We start from the raw sequence: 22,036 nt of genomic DNA on the forward strand, positions 1-22,036 counted from the left end.
ATTCAGTTTTCCAAGGTGGCAGGTTCATTTTAACTTGCATGATTTCCACTACCCATATTCTAAGTGAAAAATCTGTATGGTACATGCAGCCTGAGTCACCACCCCTCCAGGGGACTCCCCAGAAATCCTAATAGACATCTGATGCAAAGGGTCCAGCAGGATCGGAGTGACAGGAAGAAACAGAGCTTTCTAAAATTCCAGATAACACACACCTACAGGGCTAGGTTGGAAAGGAAAACAGCAACATTAAAAATAACTCCAGGGTCTAGTAAGAACTCAGTGGGTTGTACTTAGACACACTTCTTTCCTGGACTATGCCATCAAGGATAATGTGCATAAATGGACACAGATAAAGTCTGCAAGTATGGCTAATAAAGTTAGTTGTTTGTTTTAATTTAAATGTTTTGACCAACTCCTAATGTAATATGTTGACTAAAAATTGGTAATACTAAAATGTGTGAGCTGCTGAAAGCTTAATAAAGCAGATACCACTTTGCTGGGCAATTATGGGATTGTAAGAGTTGTTTTACTACCTCATGTTAAACTATGTAATTCAGAACAAAATAATAGTGGCTGATGTCAGAGTACTTTTGTTTTACAAAAATCCCACAAACATTTCTTTCTTTTTCCTTGAAAAGCCAACTTCTGTAGTCTCAGTAAAATTAACTGAAAGTTTTCTACCTAAAATAGTATTAGTTCATTATTCTACCCTTCAGCTTCATTAATACAACTTCTGAACATTGTTCTAACTGAACATACCGGACATACCAACTACATGAGAATCTATTTTGCCATCAGTGAATTTAAATCATACTGCAGCACAATGATCCTAAGACATGTGTAAACTGAGTCTTAATTTGCTTTCACATACAAACAGATACACTACTGTAGATGACTCGCATTTCCTCTTCTTAGCCTACACATGAACTGAGCACACATGATTCAGGAGGAAAAAATATATGCACAATTCACTGACTTCACAGACATAAGTTTGTGACTCAGCTATTCATCTTTTGCCCTAAATCCAACCTCCCATTTAATGCACGTCTATAGAAAAATCCCAAATTAAAATCTCTGGGGCTTGATTTGTTGGGATAAATTTACTACCAACAGCTGCCTGATTACCTGCAGAAATTTTCACTTATTCGAAACAGAAGCTTCAGACTAAGAGAGCTTTTAAAATCCAGACATTTAGAGTACCGCTAACCATAACACCCCACCTAAAACGCATGCAGTTGCATGGAAGTTTTATAAACAGAGTCCAGATGGGTCTTCAGGGTAGCTAAAGAAAACATTGTTTTATGAGACAGGCATAGAAGACTTAGGAGGTAGAAACCCATCTCTAGAAACACAGAATACCAAAACAAGTACTCAATCATCTGGGTTTTCTGCTGAAAAAAAAATCAAAGGTAAGAAGAGAGAAAGACAAGCCCAGTTTGAGGCTCTGGGATTCACATGGTTCCCAACTGCAAAAACATTTAACAAAGGCTTGAGAATATTCCCAAACCAGCCCCATTCCCCCACCCCTGGATTCAGCATTCCAAAGCTTCAACAAGATCAGCCTTTCTGGTATCCTCCTCTCTTTTTCCTCACTGTCTGCTATTTAACCCACAGCTAGCTACATTACTACTCTCCTAACTGGTTTTGTGCTCCTATAGACTACTAGGACAATGGCAGTATTTATACCTTGCTCCCTCATGCATTTCATTTACAGCAGCCTTGCAAGCAAAACTGCACATAAAAAAAAGAAGGATGCACATTCACTCAAGTAACACATAAACCAACTCACTTTAAATTATGCACACGCTCAAAACAAGGACGGCAAAATCTTCCTAAGCAAATAGAAGGGAGAGATACATACAAGGCTACCATCTCTCACCCTTGTGCCTTACTACAGGGCCATTTGAAGTTGGCCTTGGATATGAAAGCTAAAGTATGTTTATACCTCATAACTATCAGAAGATACAATCAGTTTTGTGGGTGAGAAGGCAAAGCAAGCTGGGAGCAAGGGAGAACAGATACTCTTTCATGTTCCTGAGTGGCAATGCAGGCTTGCAAAATGTAAAAGCTAGAATATTATTTTCTCCCTGAAACTGGACACTATCAGTTGGTGCCAAGCAGCAATTTCCAAGCTGCAAAACAACAACAAAACCAAAATCTGCTCTCCTGGTACAAACTGCTTGGGTTTAACACCTAACAACTTCACAACTCTAAATAATTCTGCCTTAGCTCACAAAACTGACATAACAAAACCAAGAACTAACAATAACAGCAGAGATACAGAACCTACTCTCCCATCTCTTGGCAAGATTAACACATATTTTTCAAGTCTGTTCTCAGTATTCAGAATTGGCTACACCTGAAGTGAAAAAGCAGTCTCTTTCCCTTCACCCTTCTCCCATCTGGCTAAGCAGCACCTAATCATAAACAATCATCTTTAGTATACAGGAGATAAACAACCTCAACCCTGAAACTGTACAAGAGAAAACATATAAATGAGCAAGACACTTGCAATGACATTGCCTCTGGAAGGCTTGTGAGGCTAAATCTGAGATGTTCCAACTGTAGATTATAGTGCAGTTCAGATCTGCAGCTCACTACAAACTACTCTATTACAGCACAGCTACAATTAAAGCTCTGTCATTCCTTCCACTATAAACTCTACTTTTCATGACTTTAAAATTTGGATGATAAAAATGTGTTCTGAGTGAAAGCCTGGCAGAGTAGAGCCTGTCATGACAACATTTTCTTTTTCCAAGACAGTCAACTCCTTAAGGTTTTATGAATAACAAAAAAGTTTGCCAGTTTAACCCAAAATAAGTTACAGAAGAAATAAGCCACATGTCACTTAAGTTCCTTTGTAGTTTGAGGAGGGAAGTTTTACCCACAGAGAGTCCAATACCACTTCACAATTAAAAAACTGAAAAATAGTCAAAAGCAGAGGCTTACTATAATTTACGTAGACTTAACTGTAACCTAGACCTAGACTCAACCAAATTGAAAATATTCCTTATCTTGACTACACAAGCTTTCAAAAAAATGCTCTTTTTCTGTTTTTCCTTTCAATACCTCTCCTTTGAGGTCATGGTGTCCCCCACACAGTGAAAGAGCAATAGTTGCTGACATTCCGTGTGGACTTCTTTGCACTCCCTTTCTAGTTGTTGCCTGCCTATCCGCTATGTGACTACCAGCTATAGGCAGTAAGACAACCTTCCGTCACGTGCTGCCCAAACAAATGCCACCTTTCTCAAGATAGATGACATTTTACCTCAGCTTTCCACATAGTTCATCTCTGTCAGCTAGGCTGGGTTTACATCAGAAGAGCAATTCCATACACACTTGATAACACTTGACATTTGGAAATACCCACCAAGTGCTTGAAAATTACACACAATAATAAAGCACAAAAAGCTTGGACGGTATTTTTCATTTTTTGTGTATTTCACAAGCAATACACTCTTTTTATGAAAGATCTCACAGGACTTGTCTGTTGTAAACAAGATGTGAGATAAAGAATAGTAAAAGATATGGAACAAAACAGGAAAAGAAAAAGGGAAAGGTCTGGCAGACTTTATGTATTAAGGCTTTTGTGAATCTGCTCACTGAGGTGAAATAGAATACTTTCAGTCAGGCTTCTCAAGCCCTGTAAAACACAACAGCAACTAACTCCTAACTGAAAAAGTATTAGAATCATAGAATCATAGAGTTACTTAGGTTGGAAAAGGCCTTTAAGATCATTGAGTCCAACTATCAACCCGGCACTGCCAAGACCACCACTAAACAATATACCTAAGTGCCGCATCTACCCATTCATCATGCTAAAATACTCCTTTAAACTGCTTCTCATTAAAAAGTCACATTTATAAGTAGTTTCTGGGCCAAAACATTTAAACAACAACAAAAAAGCGCCTAAAATAAAACAACAGAACACATACTCCTAACCTCAATTCAAGAGTGACACATACCTCCTTTCTCTGTTGAGAGCAGAAAACTGAGAAGCAAGAGCACTGCAACCTACCTATCTGTTGAGAAAGTATCTTCATTTTTTTTCTAGCACGTAATGACTCCAAATTCAGTAGGATGGGCACTGAGTCATTAGCTATTGCCTCAATTTTCCCTATAGAGATTTGTCACTCACCTCCTGTGACTATTAACCTCCAGTTCCAGGTTTACTTTGACTACACTTTCACCCATTCCCTTTACGAATTAAGTAGTTTCACATATCTGAACTATCTGAGTTTGCAAGGCACAGACACATTACATTTTCAGCCGTCTCCCAATAATAAGAGTGATAAGCTCTTGCTTCATCATTGGGTTTTGATCAAGCTTTTGGTTTTGCTGTTGTGCAACACAAACCTGCACAAAGCTGCACTCCTGAACAACAAGGCTATTGAGCTTCCCTAGTGCAGGGAGTGGCCTCCTCCTAAACTTTGTCAGCTACCTATCTCGAGAGATCCTAGCTGACTCGAGTACTTGACCTGGTCCCCTTCAATTTCAGACTCTTAAACCAAAAACCAACCAACCTTCCCTGTACCTCATCAGACATCTCAGTGGATAATGATAGATGGTAAATGTCTATTGAGATAAACGATGGTATCTCCACAGCTACGTTCATTCCATCCCATTATAACATAACCCTCATAGGAAGATGCTAATTTGATAGCACAAAAACCCCTTCAGCTGTTGTCTGTACAACTTGTACAGAAATCACAGTAGCTTTTTGAACTGCCTATGGTATTTCAATAACACTCCTTTCTGAAACACAAGGCCTTCCTGCACAGGAGAGAAAGAATTTGCTTCCCATGCTAACTGCAATTATAAGCGTCTTCTGAGATGGCCACTAGCGGAATGAACAGGCATTTTCAGAAATTCAACTTTGACAAAAGGCTTCATCATCTCTCCCTAATAATTAGATGTTTACACCACAGTGCAGGAAAAGAAGGGAAAAGTGATTTGATTCCCCCCCCCACTCTCCCCAGTTACCTGGGTTACAAACCAGACAGGCAGCCATAACTTTTCAACTGTGTGGATTTTGAATGCACCTGAACAAATGACTGAGCTAGCTTTGTTCATACACCTCTCCTAACACATATACCTCAGATGACCAAGTTATGCATTCTGGCCATCATAAGCAGGATCCAACTCTGCCCTCAATTTCTTCCCAACTCTCACAAATTTATAATCCCTGAAAATCACATTTGCAAAGCAAGTAAGTATGCACTTTCCCTTATAGGGTTCTCCTTAAGACCATTTTAAAAGTCTCCACAGAACAAAGACTCCTCCCGCCACGCATTCTTTTATTTAACTTGTTGTCAAGTATTCCCACTGAGGTAAAGATATTAACATGAGTCAAAAAAAAAATTGTATTTAAGGGCTTAAGTCCAGAGGTATACAGTGCAAAATCTGAGTGATCTGGAGATTGAATTCTCCCTTTCCTCTGGGGTATAAATCCATTTCTAATGTCTGAAGATGAGTGGCTTCCTTCAAGGAAAATTACTTGACAATTAGCTGTTACCAACTTTTTTTTCTTTTTCTAATTTTAATTGATGAACTTGATACTGCCTGATTTAGAGAAATCAACTACTTTCACTAGCAAAGCAATTAGGACAAGCACATTTATCCTCCTTGGCAACAGATGTTCTAATGCTTTCACTTCACCAAAAAAAAAAGAAGATGAAGCAACAATCTTGGTCGTTTCAAGAGCTGCTACATGAGAACTCAGATTTATCATAAAGAGAAATCTTTGTTTAATGACAGGAATATTCAGAAAATCAAAAAGCTTCACTGACCTTCTACATTCATAGCTTCTCTCAGAAGCTGCAACTTCTTCTGTCTCTCCCTTATCCTGTCAAAGGCACTTGATATTGCTGCAGAAGTTGATGTCTCAGGCACATGGCGCATTTGGTCCATTTTCTGTTGTCCGAAGACATCCAGTGCTATGCTCCCATCAGAGTATCTTGCTTCCTTGTTTCTGGTAGTAGAAGTCCGTACTGTAAATGCTTCACATTGATAGCTGTGCCCATGAGAGCCTCCAGCATGGTTCCTCTCGGCTGCTTTGTCAGTTGTGCAAAGCAAGTCAGTGGAGGAAGCCCATACTTTCCGCTTGGGAGTGACATCTGTATGAAAGTGACCTTTTTTTTCAAACTCACTGGTTTTACATCTATGAGGACAGAAAACATCTTCCTGCCCTGAGCTGTAATCTGTGGAAATGCCCTGGAAAAACTCATCCTCGCCTTGGGTTCCTCTAATAGACAGAAATCCCATAGATTTGCTAAGTCCTTTGTTAAGCGTGGTCTGTTGAGAGAAGTGAGTTTTGTGTCCTTCAGCTGCATCAACCACCAATGTTTTTCCTGGAATAAGGAGACATTTCATATATGTAATTTTGTACTTAATACACAAGCGTGCAACACAAGTTACTTCCTGTTAAAGTTTATATTGAGCACATATTTTGGCCTTGATTTTGCCATGCAAAATATAGAGATGGCTATTTAAAGGGCTGCCTCAGTCAACAAAGACAGAAAAACTACCTCATAGCTAACAGGCATTTTCTTTCTTTTATTTGTGAAGTGCTCAAATGAAATTATGGCTTACTATAATTCAGCATTTACATAAAAATTATATTCACATAGATACTAAAAGTTGTTTTCTCATTAGTTTTATTTTTAAAATAGTCTGGACTATCACCAGAAGTACTGTTTAATGATTAATCTGAAATTGGCCATTCCTCTCACATCTCACACCCAAAGACACCACCTACAATTTTTAATGACAAGTCTAGGTTTGTTCTACGGATTTACAGATGCCCTGCAGTATGTCAGTAGTAAGAGAAGAATGACTGTATAGTTAGGAATTCTAAAAATCTTGGATCTTTCTTTAATAACTATTTTTTAGTGATGACAGTCTCTCCAGATAAAGAATACTCTGAAAACAACAAAACCCAGCAAAGCTTCTAAGACGAAAGTGATTCTACAAGCCTGTACACTTCATGTTTCATTAATAAATAGATTGGTCAATACTAATGAACACTCTCTCTTCTCCCAATCCTTTACTGTGAAATTATTTCCAAAATAAAAGAAACTAATCAGAGGCGGAATAATATAAAGAAATATGTGCTCTCTGTAGAATATCTTGACAAGAAGTTTTGATGAGCATATGTGTCTCAAAAGTATTAGCCCAATTTTACAAAACTAATTACAAACATCAGTAAGTACAATCAAACTTATTATTAACAGATGACCTATGAGTTTACCTTTCATGTTCTTAAGATCAAAGGATTACAACCATCGTAAGAGGAACATCCCAGAGAACAACTAGTATCAAAGAATACCCGGCTGCTACTTACTTTCTGTTAGCAAAAGTTTTTAATGCTTCTGCATTATTAAAGTTGTGAAAATCCAAAGTCTACTGTAGGTATTACACAGGCAGTTAATTACTCATAACTCCACCTGAGCATGTACATTGCAAAAATTACTATGAAGTCTAACCTTTTCAATCTACTGCATTAATATGGCAATCCTGACCTCAAAATTACACTCCTGATAAGAAAACCCAACTGAAAATATTCCATGATGGGTTGCCTAAGCAATGTCTGCTCACCCCAGGGGCACCAGCATGGCATGTGATGCTTTTCTTAGAGCTAGCTTCCTCTCTACTGTGATATTACCATGTATGTCTTTAAGAAGCAGCAGGCTTGAAGACATCCTCACAAAAGAAAGCAGTTGTAAGCTTTAAGTAAATTACTGCATTGTATCTACTACTCTTAAAGACGGCTCTATAATGCTGCCTGCTACTCTTCCAAAGCTGACTGAAATCAACCACCTCACTTGCACAGTAGGCTCTGGATGATATTTATCTACACTCTATTACCCTTTCAAATTGAGTTTTACAGAACACTAAGCACGCTCATAACTGTACAACATACAAAGATATGATCATAAAATGTTAGGGTTTAGAATGTCTAAAAAGTGTCTTGTAAGAAATTACACAGTTTCCACATGTTCCAGCCAAGAGAGTGTCCTGGGTTCAACAGTAGCAGTCGTTTTTCTCCTTCTTGGTAGCTGGTGCAGCGCTGTGTTTTGACTTTTGACTTGGGAACAAAGCTGATAGCAATGATGTTTTGGTTTGGCCAAGGACTTCGTGAGCCTCATGCTCTGCCAGGGAGGAAGGCAAGCCAGGAGGAAGCAGAGACAGGACACCTGACCCAAGCTAGACAAAGAGGTATTCCATACCACAGCACGTCATGCCCAGGATGTAACTGGGAGTGATCCAGAAGGGCAGGGAGTCTGCAGGGTTGGAGGAGGTATCAGTCGGTGCTTGGTTGGGTTGGGGGGGGCAAGTTATCAGCCGGCTGGTGGTGAGGTGTTGTATTCTCTTTCCTCTTTGTTTCTTTTATCATTATTATTATTGGTGGTAGCAGTAGTGATCTGTGTTATACCTTAGTTACTAAACTGTTCTTATCTCAACCCGTGGGAGTTGCATTCGTTTCGATTCTCCTCTCCGTCTCTCCAGGAGTAGGGGGAGGGCAAGAAGGGGGGGAGTGAGTGAACGAGCCCTCTGTCTGCTTTTAAACCATGACAGAGAGTAAAATTAAACACTTCGCTAATGAGAATGAACTAATCTTCAGAAAGGACCTGACACATCATTTCATATTTTACAAATATGGCTTTAATCCTAAACTCAAGCAAACATAATTATCTTTGTGGTCAGGTAAATCTTATGTTATTATCTTGTTCTTAGTCCGTACATCCCTCATAAGGCCATTGAATTACGTATAATATTCACTCACACAAAAAAGCCTTTTTAAAATAGCCATTCACTGTGAAATTCCCAGTGTCTACCTAAAGCAGTGGGATGATATCCATTCTGCAAACACGTAACTGACATTCACACACGTGCACATCAAGGACAGGCATTCCTAAATAGGATTTTAACCCAGTCTTTTGCAAGAGATAAAAACCAAAATACTGCAGTACTTAAAATGGTCACAAAAATGCTAATCCAAAGCAGCTCTGAGAATCCTCCCTAATAATGAGAGTTCAAAGATAATTTCAGGCAGAGAAAAAACACCAGGACAACCTCCTTTACACATTCTTTTCACATATTTTTAAAAAGAAAAAAAAATACTACAAATGTAGCAGGCTACAAATTCAGGATTACTTGCTATATATATATATATACACATATATATATATACTTGGTCAAGATTCAGAAGAACATTCCTGCTTCAAAGATCATTTGAATGTCTGTGCATTGTTGAAATGTTACCTTGTTTCAGGATCATATCCAGTGAAAAAAGCCACAACGTACTTTAAGTACCAGTGGGTAATCCTCACCCTAAGCACACCCAGAGACATAAATGTATCTGTGGCATGCTGGTGAGAGCTGCAGTGAAAGAGCCCAGCTGCCAATGAAAGACAATGCCAGAGGAGAAGGAGCATCCTCCTCACCAAAGCTGCAGTTTCTATGAACTTGCAGCATTCAGACTAGATGTAATAAATAGAAGCTGCTTCCAGTTCATAAAGAGGCTCAGAAGACATAAGCTCCTTGCCTCAGCATGTAAGAAATGTTTTCTGTTCCCCAAGTGATCCACCCACCTGGGGCTTTCTTCATGAAGAAAAGTCAATGCTATGAACACTCTCTCATAAGCAGTGAGTAGGAAAATACTCATTGCTACAGCTTTGACACCCATTCAGCTAACGACAGGAGATGAGCTGTCCCATTAGGAAGCAGTGCAGGAGGCACTGCACTTTCACATGGCTCTTCCAGTCTGCTGAATGGAGACGTCTACAGGCGTAACTCATATCCACACTGACTTATGCAGCCAGCATGAATTTTTAGCACAGTACCAAAGGAATCTACACCTGGTCTTAGTATTCAATCTTGAGAATGCAAAATCCTTTTGGACATCTTTCATCTTTCCTTTATTACTCTCCCCATTCGGAATTCTGCTTTTCACCAGCCTTGGAACTTCTCCCACCATTGCAAAACCCACTCTTCTTTACACAGTGTCATTTTAACAAGCCCTCCCCAAACTGGCTCACAGTGTCAACATGAGCTGCTTAAGAATCATCCTCAGAGAAGTTATCGAAGAGACTAGGGGGCAAGAGGTGCACAGTCTGCTCAAGTTGGGCATCCTCGGAAGACAAACTGAAACAAAGCAGCAATACACAACTTTCAAATCCATACTTCATACCAGCCAAGAATGCATGCTGCTCTTGGCACCAGGGAACAGAGGTCAATGATCAAGGGCAAGGCTTTTCAGAAGCAACTCAATAACAGATACCAGTGAAAAAATGGGATTAGATCAGTACAGGCCAATTCTTTTATTTTTAATAATTTAAGTCTGTTACTTACTATTTTTAATAACTTAAGTAATCCCTCCTTACTTTTAAAAATACTATTATAAACTTTGTAAGTCACAAAATCAACTGCTGAAGTTTTTTTGTTTTGTTCTCCCCTCTCAAACTTCCTCAATGTACTGCCTCAGCATTACTTAGATCAATGATCTTAAATGATGGCAGTAAGTCTCTTTCAGCACAAGGTTCATATGTCTAGCTTTCAGGTGAGGGTATACCTCCAGAATAAAGGAGACTGGAATGATATGCCCTTCTTTAATACATGTATTTTTAGTTGAATGGCATACACAAGTGCAAATCCATTAAACCAATATATAGTTTACCCATCAGCCTTTTCCCCCCCAGCTTTTATGATAAAATGTGTGGGAAAATGAAGGGAAGAACTACCAGTAAAAAAATTACGTATGAAGAATAAAGATCCAACTAATGATCAAAAGGAACCTGACTGGATAACGGAACTTCTGTATCTTTAAATTAATATGGATGGAAAGACTCATGTTGTGACTGTCGTTTGAAAAATAATGGCTTGTATTTGTAATGGAAACTCTGGAAAGCTATCTGAAATACCTTGGCTCCACTAAAGACATTGAGTGTCTAACCTGAGACCAAAGTTACTCCATCCTTCAGTTACCCAAGAGAGTATAAGAGGAAAGAGAATCCTTCCCTACTCGTCAGTGATGGTCACAGAATAAGCCATTAGCAATTAAGATACTACAGTAAGAAAGTAACTTCAAAAGGAATGCTCTCCCCTTCCCCTGTTACTTCTCTGCTGAACTAAACTTTTCTTCATGAACATGTATCTGGGTTCTTGATTTCACATATCGCCCTTGGGTGTTTATCCTCTACTTGATGTTACATTAGTGCAATTATTTGTAATTGCTGTAAATAATTCAAATGCAATTATAGTAATTGCATGATTCCAAAGTATAATACATAGTGAGGGAATATATGCAATAAAAATAGCAATTAATCACCAAGAGTTCACAATGAAATTCCCCTGTGGTGCTAAAATGAACATCTAGTTTTCCATACACCTTCAATTGGCAGATGTCACATTTGCTACATGGAACTACTTTCCTTCTTCCTATCATGTCTTCAGCTATGAATGCAACTACACCCTCTTTGACACCAGTGTCATTCACAAACAGAAACATCTTCTACTCACACTGGCAACAATCTGGCTAATTTTCCTCTGAGCAAGAGCGCTGTTTTCCTGTCCTACCTAAATTCAGCCTGCTGCAATTACTTGTGTACCAGCTTGATCATATAGGCAATTAATCAAATATTACGTAGGTAAAAATGTAGTGCCATCACATATCTGTTTTTACTGAATAAACTCAGTTTAAGTTTCTTGAAAGTCTTTGGGGTTGCCCCTTCTTCTGTTTGCGCAAAACAGAGTATTTTTTTCAGCTCCATTTTAGTAAAGCCTATGGATATATACATATTTACATGCACACACATGGGGAGGGAGTAACAGGGACTGGGGGTTCAGGGAGAGATTGCCTGCACTCACATGAAAGCACACACCATCATCGCCAAACTGGAAGGCCTCAAGAAAGAAATTATTATACAGGAGTTTAAAAAACATTGCCCACACCATCTTTCTGCATGAGACAGAAAGAAAGAAAAACCCTTATCTCAAGCCAATGCGCTTAGTTTCTCAAATATGAGTGGGTAGCTGATGGAGGAGATTGGTTTGCAATCCCTTTGAGGAAGGCTAAGAGCCAAAGGGAAGACAGAAAAGCCAGATGTGGTCTGTGGGTTGACTTCTAGGACTGGCATCTCCTCCTTTAACTTTATTAAACTGTTGAGAAAATCCAAGTTTGAGACGAAAGTATTACTAAAGCAATGCTTTCTTTGTGAAGGAAGAAACAAACTGGACACAAGGACTGTTGAAAGCACTTCAAGTAATGGCCAAGCTATAAATCCTGTGGAACAATTTGCATTCTGCTTTGGACTGACATGGCTCCTCTATAAAAAACCCAAACAGCTTCAGAAACCAGACATCTTGGTCAGAACAGTGGTGATGAACCTTGCCAAGTAGCACTTTGTAAATGCAGTATTTCACCTCTTCCTCAGCACCTCTGCAGAAAACACAACTGCACCCTTGCTCATTCCTACTCAGGTTTATGGGCCAATTCTTTTGGCAAATTTCTCAACCAGGTAGGCAAAGGGCTACCCAGGTATTCGCTTCCTTGATTTGTGCATACCCCAGGAGAAGCTCAGTGATGCAGCTGTTTTTCTGCACAGAGACAGCATTTGGCTTCTCTGGTTTGGTTTCCTCACTGATCTTTGTGTCCATTCCTGTTTTCTGTTTAGAGTTCTCAGTTTGTCCTCAGCACCACCTCTTCCAATAATACCAGGCTGGAAGCTCAGTAAAGCAATAGCAACTACACTTGAGAGCTCTCTACCAGCAACAATCACCAGTACTGGTAGATGCAAACAGGAATACCTACTGTAAGAAAACAGACATGGTTTCTGGAGTGTAAAGGAATTAAAGAGCAGGCTTTTTTTTTTTTTTTTTTTGACAAGAAATCTTCATCTGGCTTCCATTTGGTTGTGCTGAACTCTGGAAGTTATTCTCCACCTACTCAATTCTTTTTTTCTAGTACCGAGGAGACAGAGGAAAGAAAAAAAAATTACATTTCCAGATGAGAGACTTTTAAGTCAATGGAATTAAGCTTGTGCTGTACTTTTTTTTTGATAAGCTAAATCTGTGTGCTTGGATTTAGTAAGAAAATGAGTAAACTGTTTCAGTTCACACATGGAGGTCATCATTATAAACCATTTCTTTATAGATTAAAACCTTCATTTTCACCCAGATCAGGAACTGAAACACAAGTCACAATCATTTCCCTGGATCAAAAGTAAAAGGGTACATTCCCTTTAGCCTTAAGAGTTTTTCCTGGGCAGCTATGTTAGTAATTGGTATTACGAAGAATAATAACAAAACACTAGAATTTGTTAAAATTAAAAGCAACTTAACTTAGCCTAGCACCTTTTATTCACTTTACAACACATACCATTTTTTGCTGCACCTGACAAAGTATTTTGTTCAACTATTTCCAAATATTTCCTGCTACATACAGTTAAGGCGAACCTTAAAGATCACTTAAATTCATTTCAAGCCTTTATTCATGTGGCATATATTCTTTTGGCAGGGACGAAGGTCAGAATTTTGCAGGATACAATTGCAGTACTGTAATATACAAGGCTAACTTATAACAGTCTACCATATTGCACAAGTCCAGTTAAAATCAAGAGACCCTCATGGTACAAAAGCAAAGCCAAGACATGTGCTAGTTAGATCTCTGCAAAAGACAGAGTATCTCCACAAAGGACTGTCCTTGGTGTTCACAAATCATCAACATAAGCTGGAACTTTGTAAATAAACACACAAGGTGCAGGATTTCGATTACTAGAAGGCTGGGAAGCAGGCTGCCATGCACTACAAGTCGCGGAGTTTCCAACTGGGCTTCAAATAGACTGTGCACTCTTTTGAAGGATGAGTGCCATAGTTTGTGGCAAAGAGTAGCACCGTGAATTAATTCTTACTTTATGTTTGGAGGAGTTGGAAAGTTACTTAATCTTTCGTCACACCAAAATAATTTCATCAAGCAACTTCCACAAACAGTTCTGTAAGTAAAGATTCTTACTGTCTGAAGTTTTTTGAGTAAGAAACTTAAATAACACTCATAGGTTCAGATGACTCACACCAGGTTTTACCACTTCTATTTCTGCTGGCTAAGTCAGTTCCTAAATAATGCGTTCCAAGTATGACTTGACTACAAGCAAACATTCTGTATTATTAATTTAGAATAAATTACTTTTGCAGTCAGCCCTGCCATAAAGCTCATTCACCAAGATGGCCACAGAAAGTGAGTCATGAAAGAGGCAAAAATATATTTAATTGGGGAGAATATTAACATGAAGCTATTACTTAATAATTATCTTCAAGACATAAAGATGGAAATGAATAGCTGAGAATATCCAAACTTGGTATGTAAGGAGACCAAAACATCCAGTCTAAACATGTGAAGTGGGAAAATATTTCAAAACGCTTGTCCTAAGACAATAAAAAAGTCCCAGCAATTATAATTTTGTTGACCACAGTATGGAAAACTGATCTTGACATTAATGATTTTCAAAGACTTAAAGCAAAAATCTTAGCATTTTTGAAAGGCTACAAATATCTAAGGTATTAGTTGGCTACTCTGCAACTAGGAGCACATCCCTTGCTGAACCATCTCTATATTCATGAACTTACCATGATTTATCAGCTATCTTAAGTTAGATACTCATAGTAACATTCTGATACTCTTAGGTTCATAATAAATGCCTTCCCTTTATGCTGGTTTTTTCTCCATATGACAGCTATTCTATTCACTGAAAATTGTCTTTTTCAGAATGATTCAACAGAATATAACCTCAAACAAGTCTTCTGCCCTCTCCAGGGAAAACTTCTACTCACTATATTTAGTTCCTTAAATATGCTGGTAAAATGACTGATAAAATATGTCCCTTATGTGTGCCTGCACTCCCCTGTCCTTGTGCTAAACTTTTTTTTTTAAACTTTTAGATTTCGCATTTTTCTTAAACCTTCATCTGGTCTCTTACTTGTGGCTCCTCAATCAATGATATTATAATTGGTAAAAGTAGTAATACATTCCACAGCTCACTTTTCCAGAAATCCAAAAGCTGAGTCCCCAGTGCAACTGGTGCGTGCTGCTACTGACAAAATTTGCACGAGAAAATCAGCATACCATTACAGAAAAAGAAATAACCAAGCATTAAATTGCCCTGAATCAAATGCAAGCTGTGTCTCTTTAATATCAGACGCTCACTAACTTTCACATATATAACTCAGTATACATAAGCATGCTAGTGGAACTGAAAACAGCTAGAGCTGGTTTGGTTTACAGTGGGGGGGGGGGGGGGGGAGATTGTTTTGCTTTGTTTTGGTATTTTACAGATACTCCATATTCCCTGAGGTCTCAGTGAAGTGCAGATCAAGGCACATATCTAAGATCAAAATATAGAGAAGATGGTGTCATTAAGACACACCAGGAAATGGGATTAATAACAGAAGTAGAATTGGCAAAGGCTTTGGGGAAGCTAAGGGGGTTGCAAACCCTCTAGGGAAAAGGAGAATAATAACAAGAGTTCCACAGATGATACAGAGAAATTGGGACAGGTTAAGTGAAAGCAGGACAGACAGAACATTAAAAAAATGACTGCAATTTATCTTATTTTCTGAAAATAAAGACTCAAATAACAGAAAACATGAAAAATATTTTCTACTTCTAGGGATAGGGGGAAGAAGCATAACACCAAAGTAGCATAAAACCCACACAGTAACTGAAAAATATTTTTGCTTGTTGACAGTTCATCTTGACAAAAAAAATAGGGAAAAAATCAAGTATTCAAGAGCATCTCATTAATAATTTGTACCTTCAGGACCAGGCTTGGAGTGTTGTTTGCACCGCACAGTGATGGGCAAACATTCATTACCTGTGGTGCCACATGTTATCTGCAACACTCTGCATGGATGCAATTGCAATCAACTTAAGAGAAACAGCAGTTAGAGGATGAGGACTATTCAGCCAACTTTATAGTCTGGGGGTTATCAAGTTCACTTATTTCACAAAGATTATTTAAGTAAATATTATATTTAATTAGATCTCTTCAGACAATGTTCCCTAAAAAGAGAAACTGTTCAGAAAAGTGATTTTGCCTGAGGTCGCTTAAAACCTTGTGCTGAATTTATTGGTCAACAGCAGCTGTGTCAAGTGGACTCCCCAGTCTCAGAGAACCCTTAAAACTGGTTATTGTTTTCCAACCCAGTGATTTCACAAGTGCACACACTGCAGGGAACCTGCTCTACTTGGCACTTTGGAAATCCTAGGCAAACAAGCACACCAACAGCAAGACAAGCATTCAGCTCGACAACCCTTTCGATTCAGAAACTGCATCCTAACTGAACTTTATGGAAATCAAAATAAAGAGCAACACCTTTGAACCATCTCAGAAGCAAAGTCATGCATACTAAACAATTCAAAAAAAACAAGGATAAGAGGAAAGAATATTCTAGCCATGACATTTTTTTCAAGTTGGAGGATACAGTAGAAAAGCATCAATTAGATCATCTAGTCTATGCCCTTTAAGTCAAAGACATAGTCCTCAGAGAAAGTTTCAGACATTACAGGGATGTTATTCACCCTACACTGAGCCAGAAAACCATGGAGATACTGGCTGGAGCTACTACATTCATCTCCAAAATTTAGAACCTAAAACAAAAGCTTTTTTGTTAAGATATAATTAAGACTTTGGGGACAAACATTACTTTGGTGGGGAGAATTATCTGCTAAAAGCTTAAAATTGTGGGTTAGGAAAATAACTGAACAAACAAGACCTCTCAAACCACACAAACATTTAAAAAAAAGAATTTAAGGATTTTCTAAGAAAATGAAAAACAAACCAGCAAAAACCTGTTCAGTTGTACTAGTGAAAATAAAACTAGAAACACCAAAGAAAAGAATAATCAAGATGATTGCTAATGCAGTGAGACCAGAGTTTAAAGACAACCTTAAGTCTCCAAAACTCAGCAAATATTCTGACTATTACCAAAACATGCAGTTTATTATAATCATGGAATAAAAAAACAGTACAGATAATGGAAAGAGGGTATGGAAATGTAGCCAGGTGGTAATGTGCTCAAATAAAGTTATGGGGGAAAAAAAAAAAAGGCAAGGAACAGGCAAAAGAAAAAAGGCATGTAAAAAAACTGTGAACCTGACAGCACTGAAAATTGGGAATAGAGTTAAAGAATAAACTAAAAATTTAACGATCAGAACAATATGGTTCTAGTACAGCCCTTATAAAATTGGTGAGAACCAGGGAAAGAATTCATTTTAAGAAAGCTTAGGAGGTTGAGAAAAGAAAGGCATTACATGCTTTACAAACAGAGTCAACTAGATCAATTCAGTCCAAAACCCTGTATTCCTACAGATCTTCCTACTGCTACAGAAATATTCTGAAAAAAAGAAGAAAAAGAGCCAGTAAGAAAACAAAGCCTCTTGAGAAAGCAGTCAGAAGAGTGCAGTGGTGCCAGAAAATGAAGAGACAGCTTGTACCAGAAACTGTTCCTAAATACATAGCGTTGTACTGGAAGTGCTGACAACCACTGACATAAGGTTTTTATATCAAAAGTAGCCTAATCTAGGACACATCTCAAAAGATTCAATAAAGGAAAACCACCAATGCCTTGCCAGACTTGTGTCTAATTTGCAGTTTGTATTGCCACTAAGAATTCCATAGATAATTTTGGTTTCTGCAATTCACTGCACCGTTGCTTCACACAAAACTGAGAAACAGAGGAGTAACTTTAGCACATCAACAATACAATTTTGTTCCAAGTTTAGTGGCGGTAAATAGAAAGAGTTAATGTGGGGCAGATGAAAACCCTGTGTTGTTAACAGTTACGGTGTTGAGTATCTGTGGGTGATGTAGTATTCTGCCATACTCCATTTACAGATGAACATTTTTAGGCAAGAATGGCCTCATCTCATTATCACATCTCACTGCCTTCATTATAACTACTTAAAGTGGTCCCAGCTGATGCTTTACAAAATGCTCTTTCCCAGCTCTTTAATTCTTCCAGAGAAATATGAGACCAGTCTTTGGAAGAACACATCCTCTTGTCCAAGAAGCCTAGCACAAAGCTGATGCTCCCACTGACCTTAAACAAGGATATCTAATGAAGTCATGCATAAGCTGTCAGCCTACATCACTATCCTTTTTCCTCCACAGTGGCAACAGCCACAGTCTACCTCCTCCCTGCACCTCCCTTTCCCCACCTCACTCCAGTTCCCCCTTTCCTTACTTCCCTGAAGTAACCATACAACCCTACCTGGTTTCCATATCCACCTCACTGCCAAAGCACAGCAGAACTGTGATGGAAAAAAGAGGTGGTAGATAAAAAGTTTTGCATGCAGAGAAAGGGTCCAGGTCTGCTTGGGAAGCAGGGAAAGAGACTCTGTGCTTCTCCACACACAGAAAGCAGAGTCCAAAAGAAAGAGGGAACTAAGAAAAGCTGCTTCCTGTTCCTTTAGCTGACCTAGCTTCTGCTAAAGATTCCCTTTCTCCAGAAACAGAACTTTTGGCCAAGAGCCTTTAAAACCTATTCCTACCACCAGGACTGAACTGGAAAAAGACATGTTTTTTCTTGAAAAAAATATTTCATGTCACCATCACCAACAGTCAGCTAGACACTGAAACACCATAGTTCTGTGAATGTCAGAATGTCCTCCTATATTCAGTTTCATTGGCTGCAAAAATGAACCCAAGCTTGGTCTTCCACAGAGCTGTATTTATTGCCATAACCCTTACTGCAGTAAAGTACTTACCTGTAGGAAGTCCTTTTCCCCTCAGTCTCTCTCGAATAGCCTGGCTCCTGTCTGGCTGCAATTTTCTATCTCCGTTACAAGGAAGCTGATCCACCTGCAACATAAAAAAAACAGTAACACAAATATTGAAAGATCTCAACAATAAGTGTCCATTATGTAAACGCACAATATAAGTCAGTGCCAAACAGTGGTAAGTTTTGTAAGTGGAAGTTCAAATTTTTTCATAAAACCCACATTCATCAGTGAGAAGACCCCCTAGAATTATCTATATTTAAATAATCCATGCATTATTTTTACTACATATTTGGCCTACCTTTTTCTACTATGTGTAAATTAAGTGTGCAACTTAAATACATCCCACCCCTATAGCAACACTCAAAAACCATGTTCCATAGTTGCAACATGACTGGAGCTTGGGATTGGTAAGATGAGCTTTCTGGGTAATAGGAAGAACTCTCTTGTACTTGGTAGTTTTAGGCTGATATCTCACACAATTTATTACACATGTAAAATCTTCATGCATTTGTCAGTAGGCTATTCTTTAGCCCCTCAGGCACATTCCTTTTGTGTGTGAGGCTTAACTATTCCCAGACGTTTAACTTTTTATTTTCTTAATCACTAGTTCCCTAAAAAAAAAAAAAAAAAAAAGTATTTTTCCACATGTACAAACATTCAAAGAAGAGCTTATTTGCTACAACAAAGAATCTTTGGTGAGATCTTTTGATATGCTGGGAATTGGCTTAATTTGGACAGTGGCTTAGCTGGGAGGTGGGAAGGAGAAATCAAGCAGCCTTCTATCCATTACAGTTACAATGCAACTCAATTAACATTAAGCAGATGGAATCGATCTTGTGCTATATTGACCTTTTCAAAGCATATTAACATGGAAAGTGAAAACATTCAAACAGGGCCTCTCAGCTGTGCTTTACAGAGCACCAATTGATCAGTTACAGAGCTAAGATCTCTCTAGCCTTTGATAAGGCCACACAAGACTGGAGGCATGCTGATCTTAGAATAGCAAGTTGTACTCTGGTTCTAAAACCTCAATTTTATATGCTTTTCTTACTAACTTAAGAATGCCAGCACACATACAGAGCCCTAAACATTAAAAACAGCAGGGATGGCTACCTAAGGCGTATGAAAACACAGCAGCACAGCTATGTCATCGTTATTCTGTCAACTCTTGGTTCTATTTGGTTGTTTTGTTCTTGTCTTCTTGTAAAGCCAATGCAGCAACATGTTATGAATTAGGTTTAAAAGGTTACTGGTAGAGGAAACCTATAAGGTTAGCAAAACTTCAGCACTGGATAACTGCCAGCAGTCCTGCTCCTTCATTATCAGCATCATATAGGAGGCAGGAATGCAGTTGCTGGATTTAGTACGGACATTTGGGACCACTATTGCTGTCTTTGGCAGGTCGGTCTAGATTACTCTGTCACACTAACGTCACACTCCCTCTAAAAGCTTGCTGACGAGAGCAAGATGAGGAAAAAGCAAAATATTTGCTAAGCAATATCCTTTAGGAACTTGGAGACTGATGCCTCGCTCTCCATAGTGGCCTTTTCTATAGCTTGTGGCCCAGTTTAAGGTTTGGATCGTATTATAATAGCTTCACTGATTAAGGCCTTGTAGGCCTTTATTTCACTGAATGACAGACTTGCTTTTCTTGGCAACTACACAGGACTTTAGATATTACAGAGAGGAGCACTGGACTGACAGACATAACCTCACAGACTAGACAATGCTTTGTGGAGCTCAGGCTCAGCATTATTTCTGGAGGCCTGTCATAATCAGCTGCTGCCAAATACTAGACAAATGCAGGGAACTCTCCTCTCAGGCAAGTGTTTCCAAACCAGATTTATGAAAAACTATCTAACAATTAGATCATAAGAATGTATTTTTTTCTTTTTACAAGGAAGCATTAGAAAGTCAAACATTTTTCTTGCAATTACAGTGCTGTCTCTCTAGTCACCAATTTTTATGTTGGCATATCCCCTATGAGATAAAAAAAGGAGTTTCAATGATATAAAGCCAGATAAAATTCAGGACCACCATGGAATATCATTCCAGCAGTAATAAACAGCTCACCAATTCTTCTAATTATAAACAGAACAGAAAGAAAGCAAGTACTGGCCACAGAACAGTCTAACAGTATCAACAACTGATGGCCTTCCTTTCTACTCAGAGCCTTAAAATTATTTAACTATTCTGAAGTTATGTTGTAATGGTTTAGGTGAAGGGAGAGGTTGCCTGTCAGGAATAGTAACTTTGCAACATGAGTTTATGTAGTTCCTTTTACTTCTGAAAACAGTTTAATGCATTTGTCATCATTAGACAATAACATCCTCCACAATTATATCCAAAAGCTTAGCAGAACTGCAAGACAACTGGCATGTTGCCTAAAATGTACCCCTTCCGGTTAATAAACAACTCTCCGAAAGTCAAGCATAGCTTTAAAAAATAAAATTCACAGCAATCATTTCTGAAGCATTTCAAGTAGCAACAATTCTAAGGCTTGCCCCAGAGTTCACCATGGTTTTTGTTCTCCCATTTTTCCCTACTTTACTTTCAATGAGACAAACAGTTCACAAAATTACCTTCCTCAGAAACAGCAGTCATGAACACATATCCCAGGAGGAACTGTCAAGTGCGCAAACTTTTACAGGGGGAGAAAAGGAATTCTCTCATTTCAACACTCGCCCTTATCAAAATTGCAACATCACAAAACAAGAGGAAGAATGACTGCAGAGTGACTCTGAATTAGCAGCTTTGCTCTCTTCCTGCTCATCTCTACTATTCTTCAAATGCTGACAGAGACTTACCCCAGACAGGCTTCCCAGAACCAGTCTGACCAACTGTTTCACGTATGAAAAAGAAGGGGCACAGTTACTGTTCCTTATGTGGGCGCTGCAAGCATCCAGAACAGTTCGTACAGATACACGGGCATAAATGACATCTTCACACATCCCGAGGAGTATGCTGTTGAGATGATCTCCAAGTTTGATAGGCTAGTGACAAACGAACACAGGAGAGATAGGAGAATCAGTTTTATCAGTGACTTGTCGTATACACACAGACAAAAGACATTCAGCATAGTAAATAACTATGAGACTTACTGTCCATGTTATCTGAATACCAGTTTGAAAGTCACTATCTAGGTGGTGAAAAAATGGCAGTTGTAGATCAGGATAGGCATTCATCATGTAGATTAGATTCCTACTCTACAACAAACTGGCTAAAACCAGCTGCCTGATCTGTAAGTTCCCTTTCTTAAGG

General features: G+C 38.6%; 1 protein-coding gene across 1 annotated transcript in view; it reads right to left on the reverse strand.

Moving 5' to 3' along the window:
• PTPN13 (protein tyrosine phosphatase non-receptor type 13) overlaps positions 1 to 22,036 on the reverse strand; it is a 121,932-nt gene that overhangs the window by 54,712 nt on the left and 45,184 nt on the right. The window contains exons 5-7 of the mRNA XM_057425311.1: positions 21,583 to 21,768; positions 18,761 to 18,854; positions 5,790 to 6,350 (exon numbers count right to left, since the gene is read on the reverse strand). Of these exons, the coding sequence (XP_057281294.1) occupies positions 5,790 to 6,350; positions 18,761 to 18,854; positions 21,583 to 21,768 (841 nt within the window). The remainder of the gene's footprint in view (positions 1 to 5,789; positions 6,351 to 18,760; positions 18,855 to 21,582; positions 21,769 to 22,036) is intronic.

This window comes from Pezoporus wallicus, unplaced genomic scaffold (genome assembly GCF_028554395.1).
Source record: "Pezoporus wallicus isolate ANWC-B61680 ecotype Strahan unplaced genomic scaffold, APGP_CSIRO_Pwel_v1 contig_7853, whole genome shotgun sequence".
Taxonomy (NCBI): Eukaryota; Metazoa; Chordata; class Aves; order Psittaciformes; family Psittacidae; genus Pezoporus; species Pezoporus wallicus.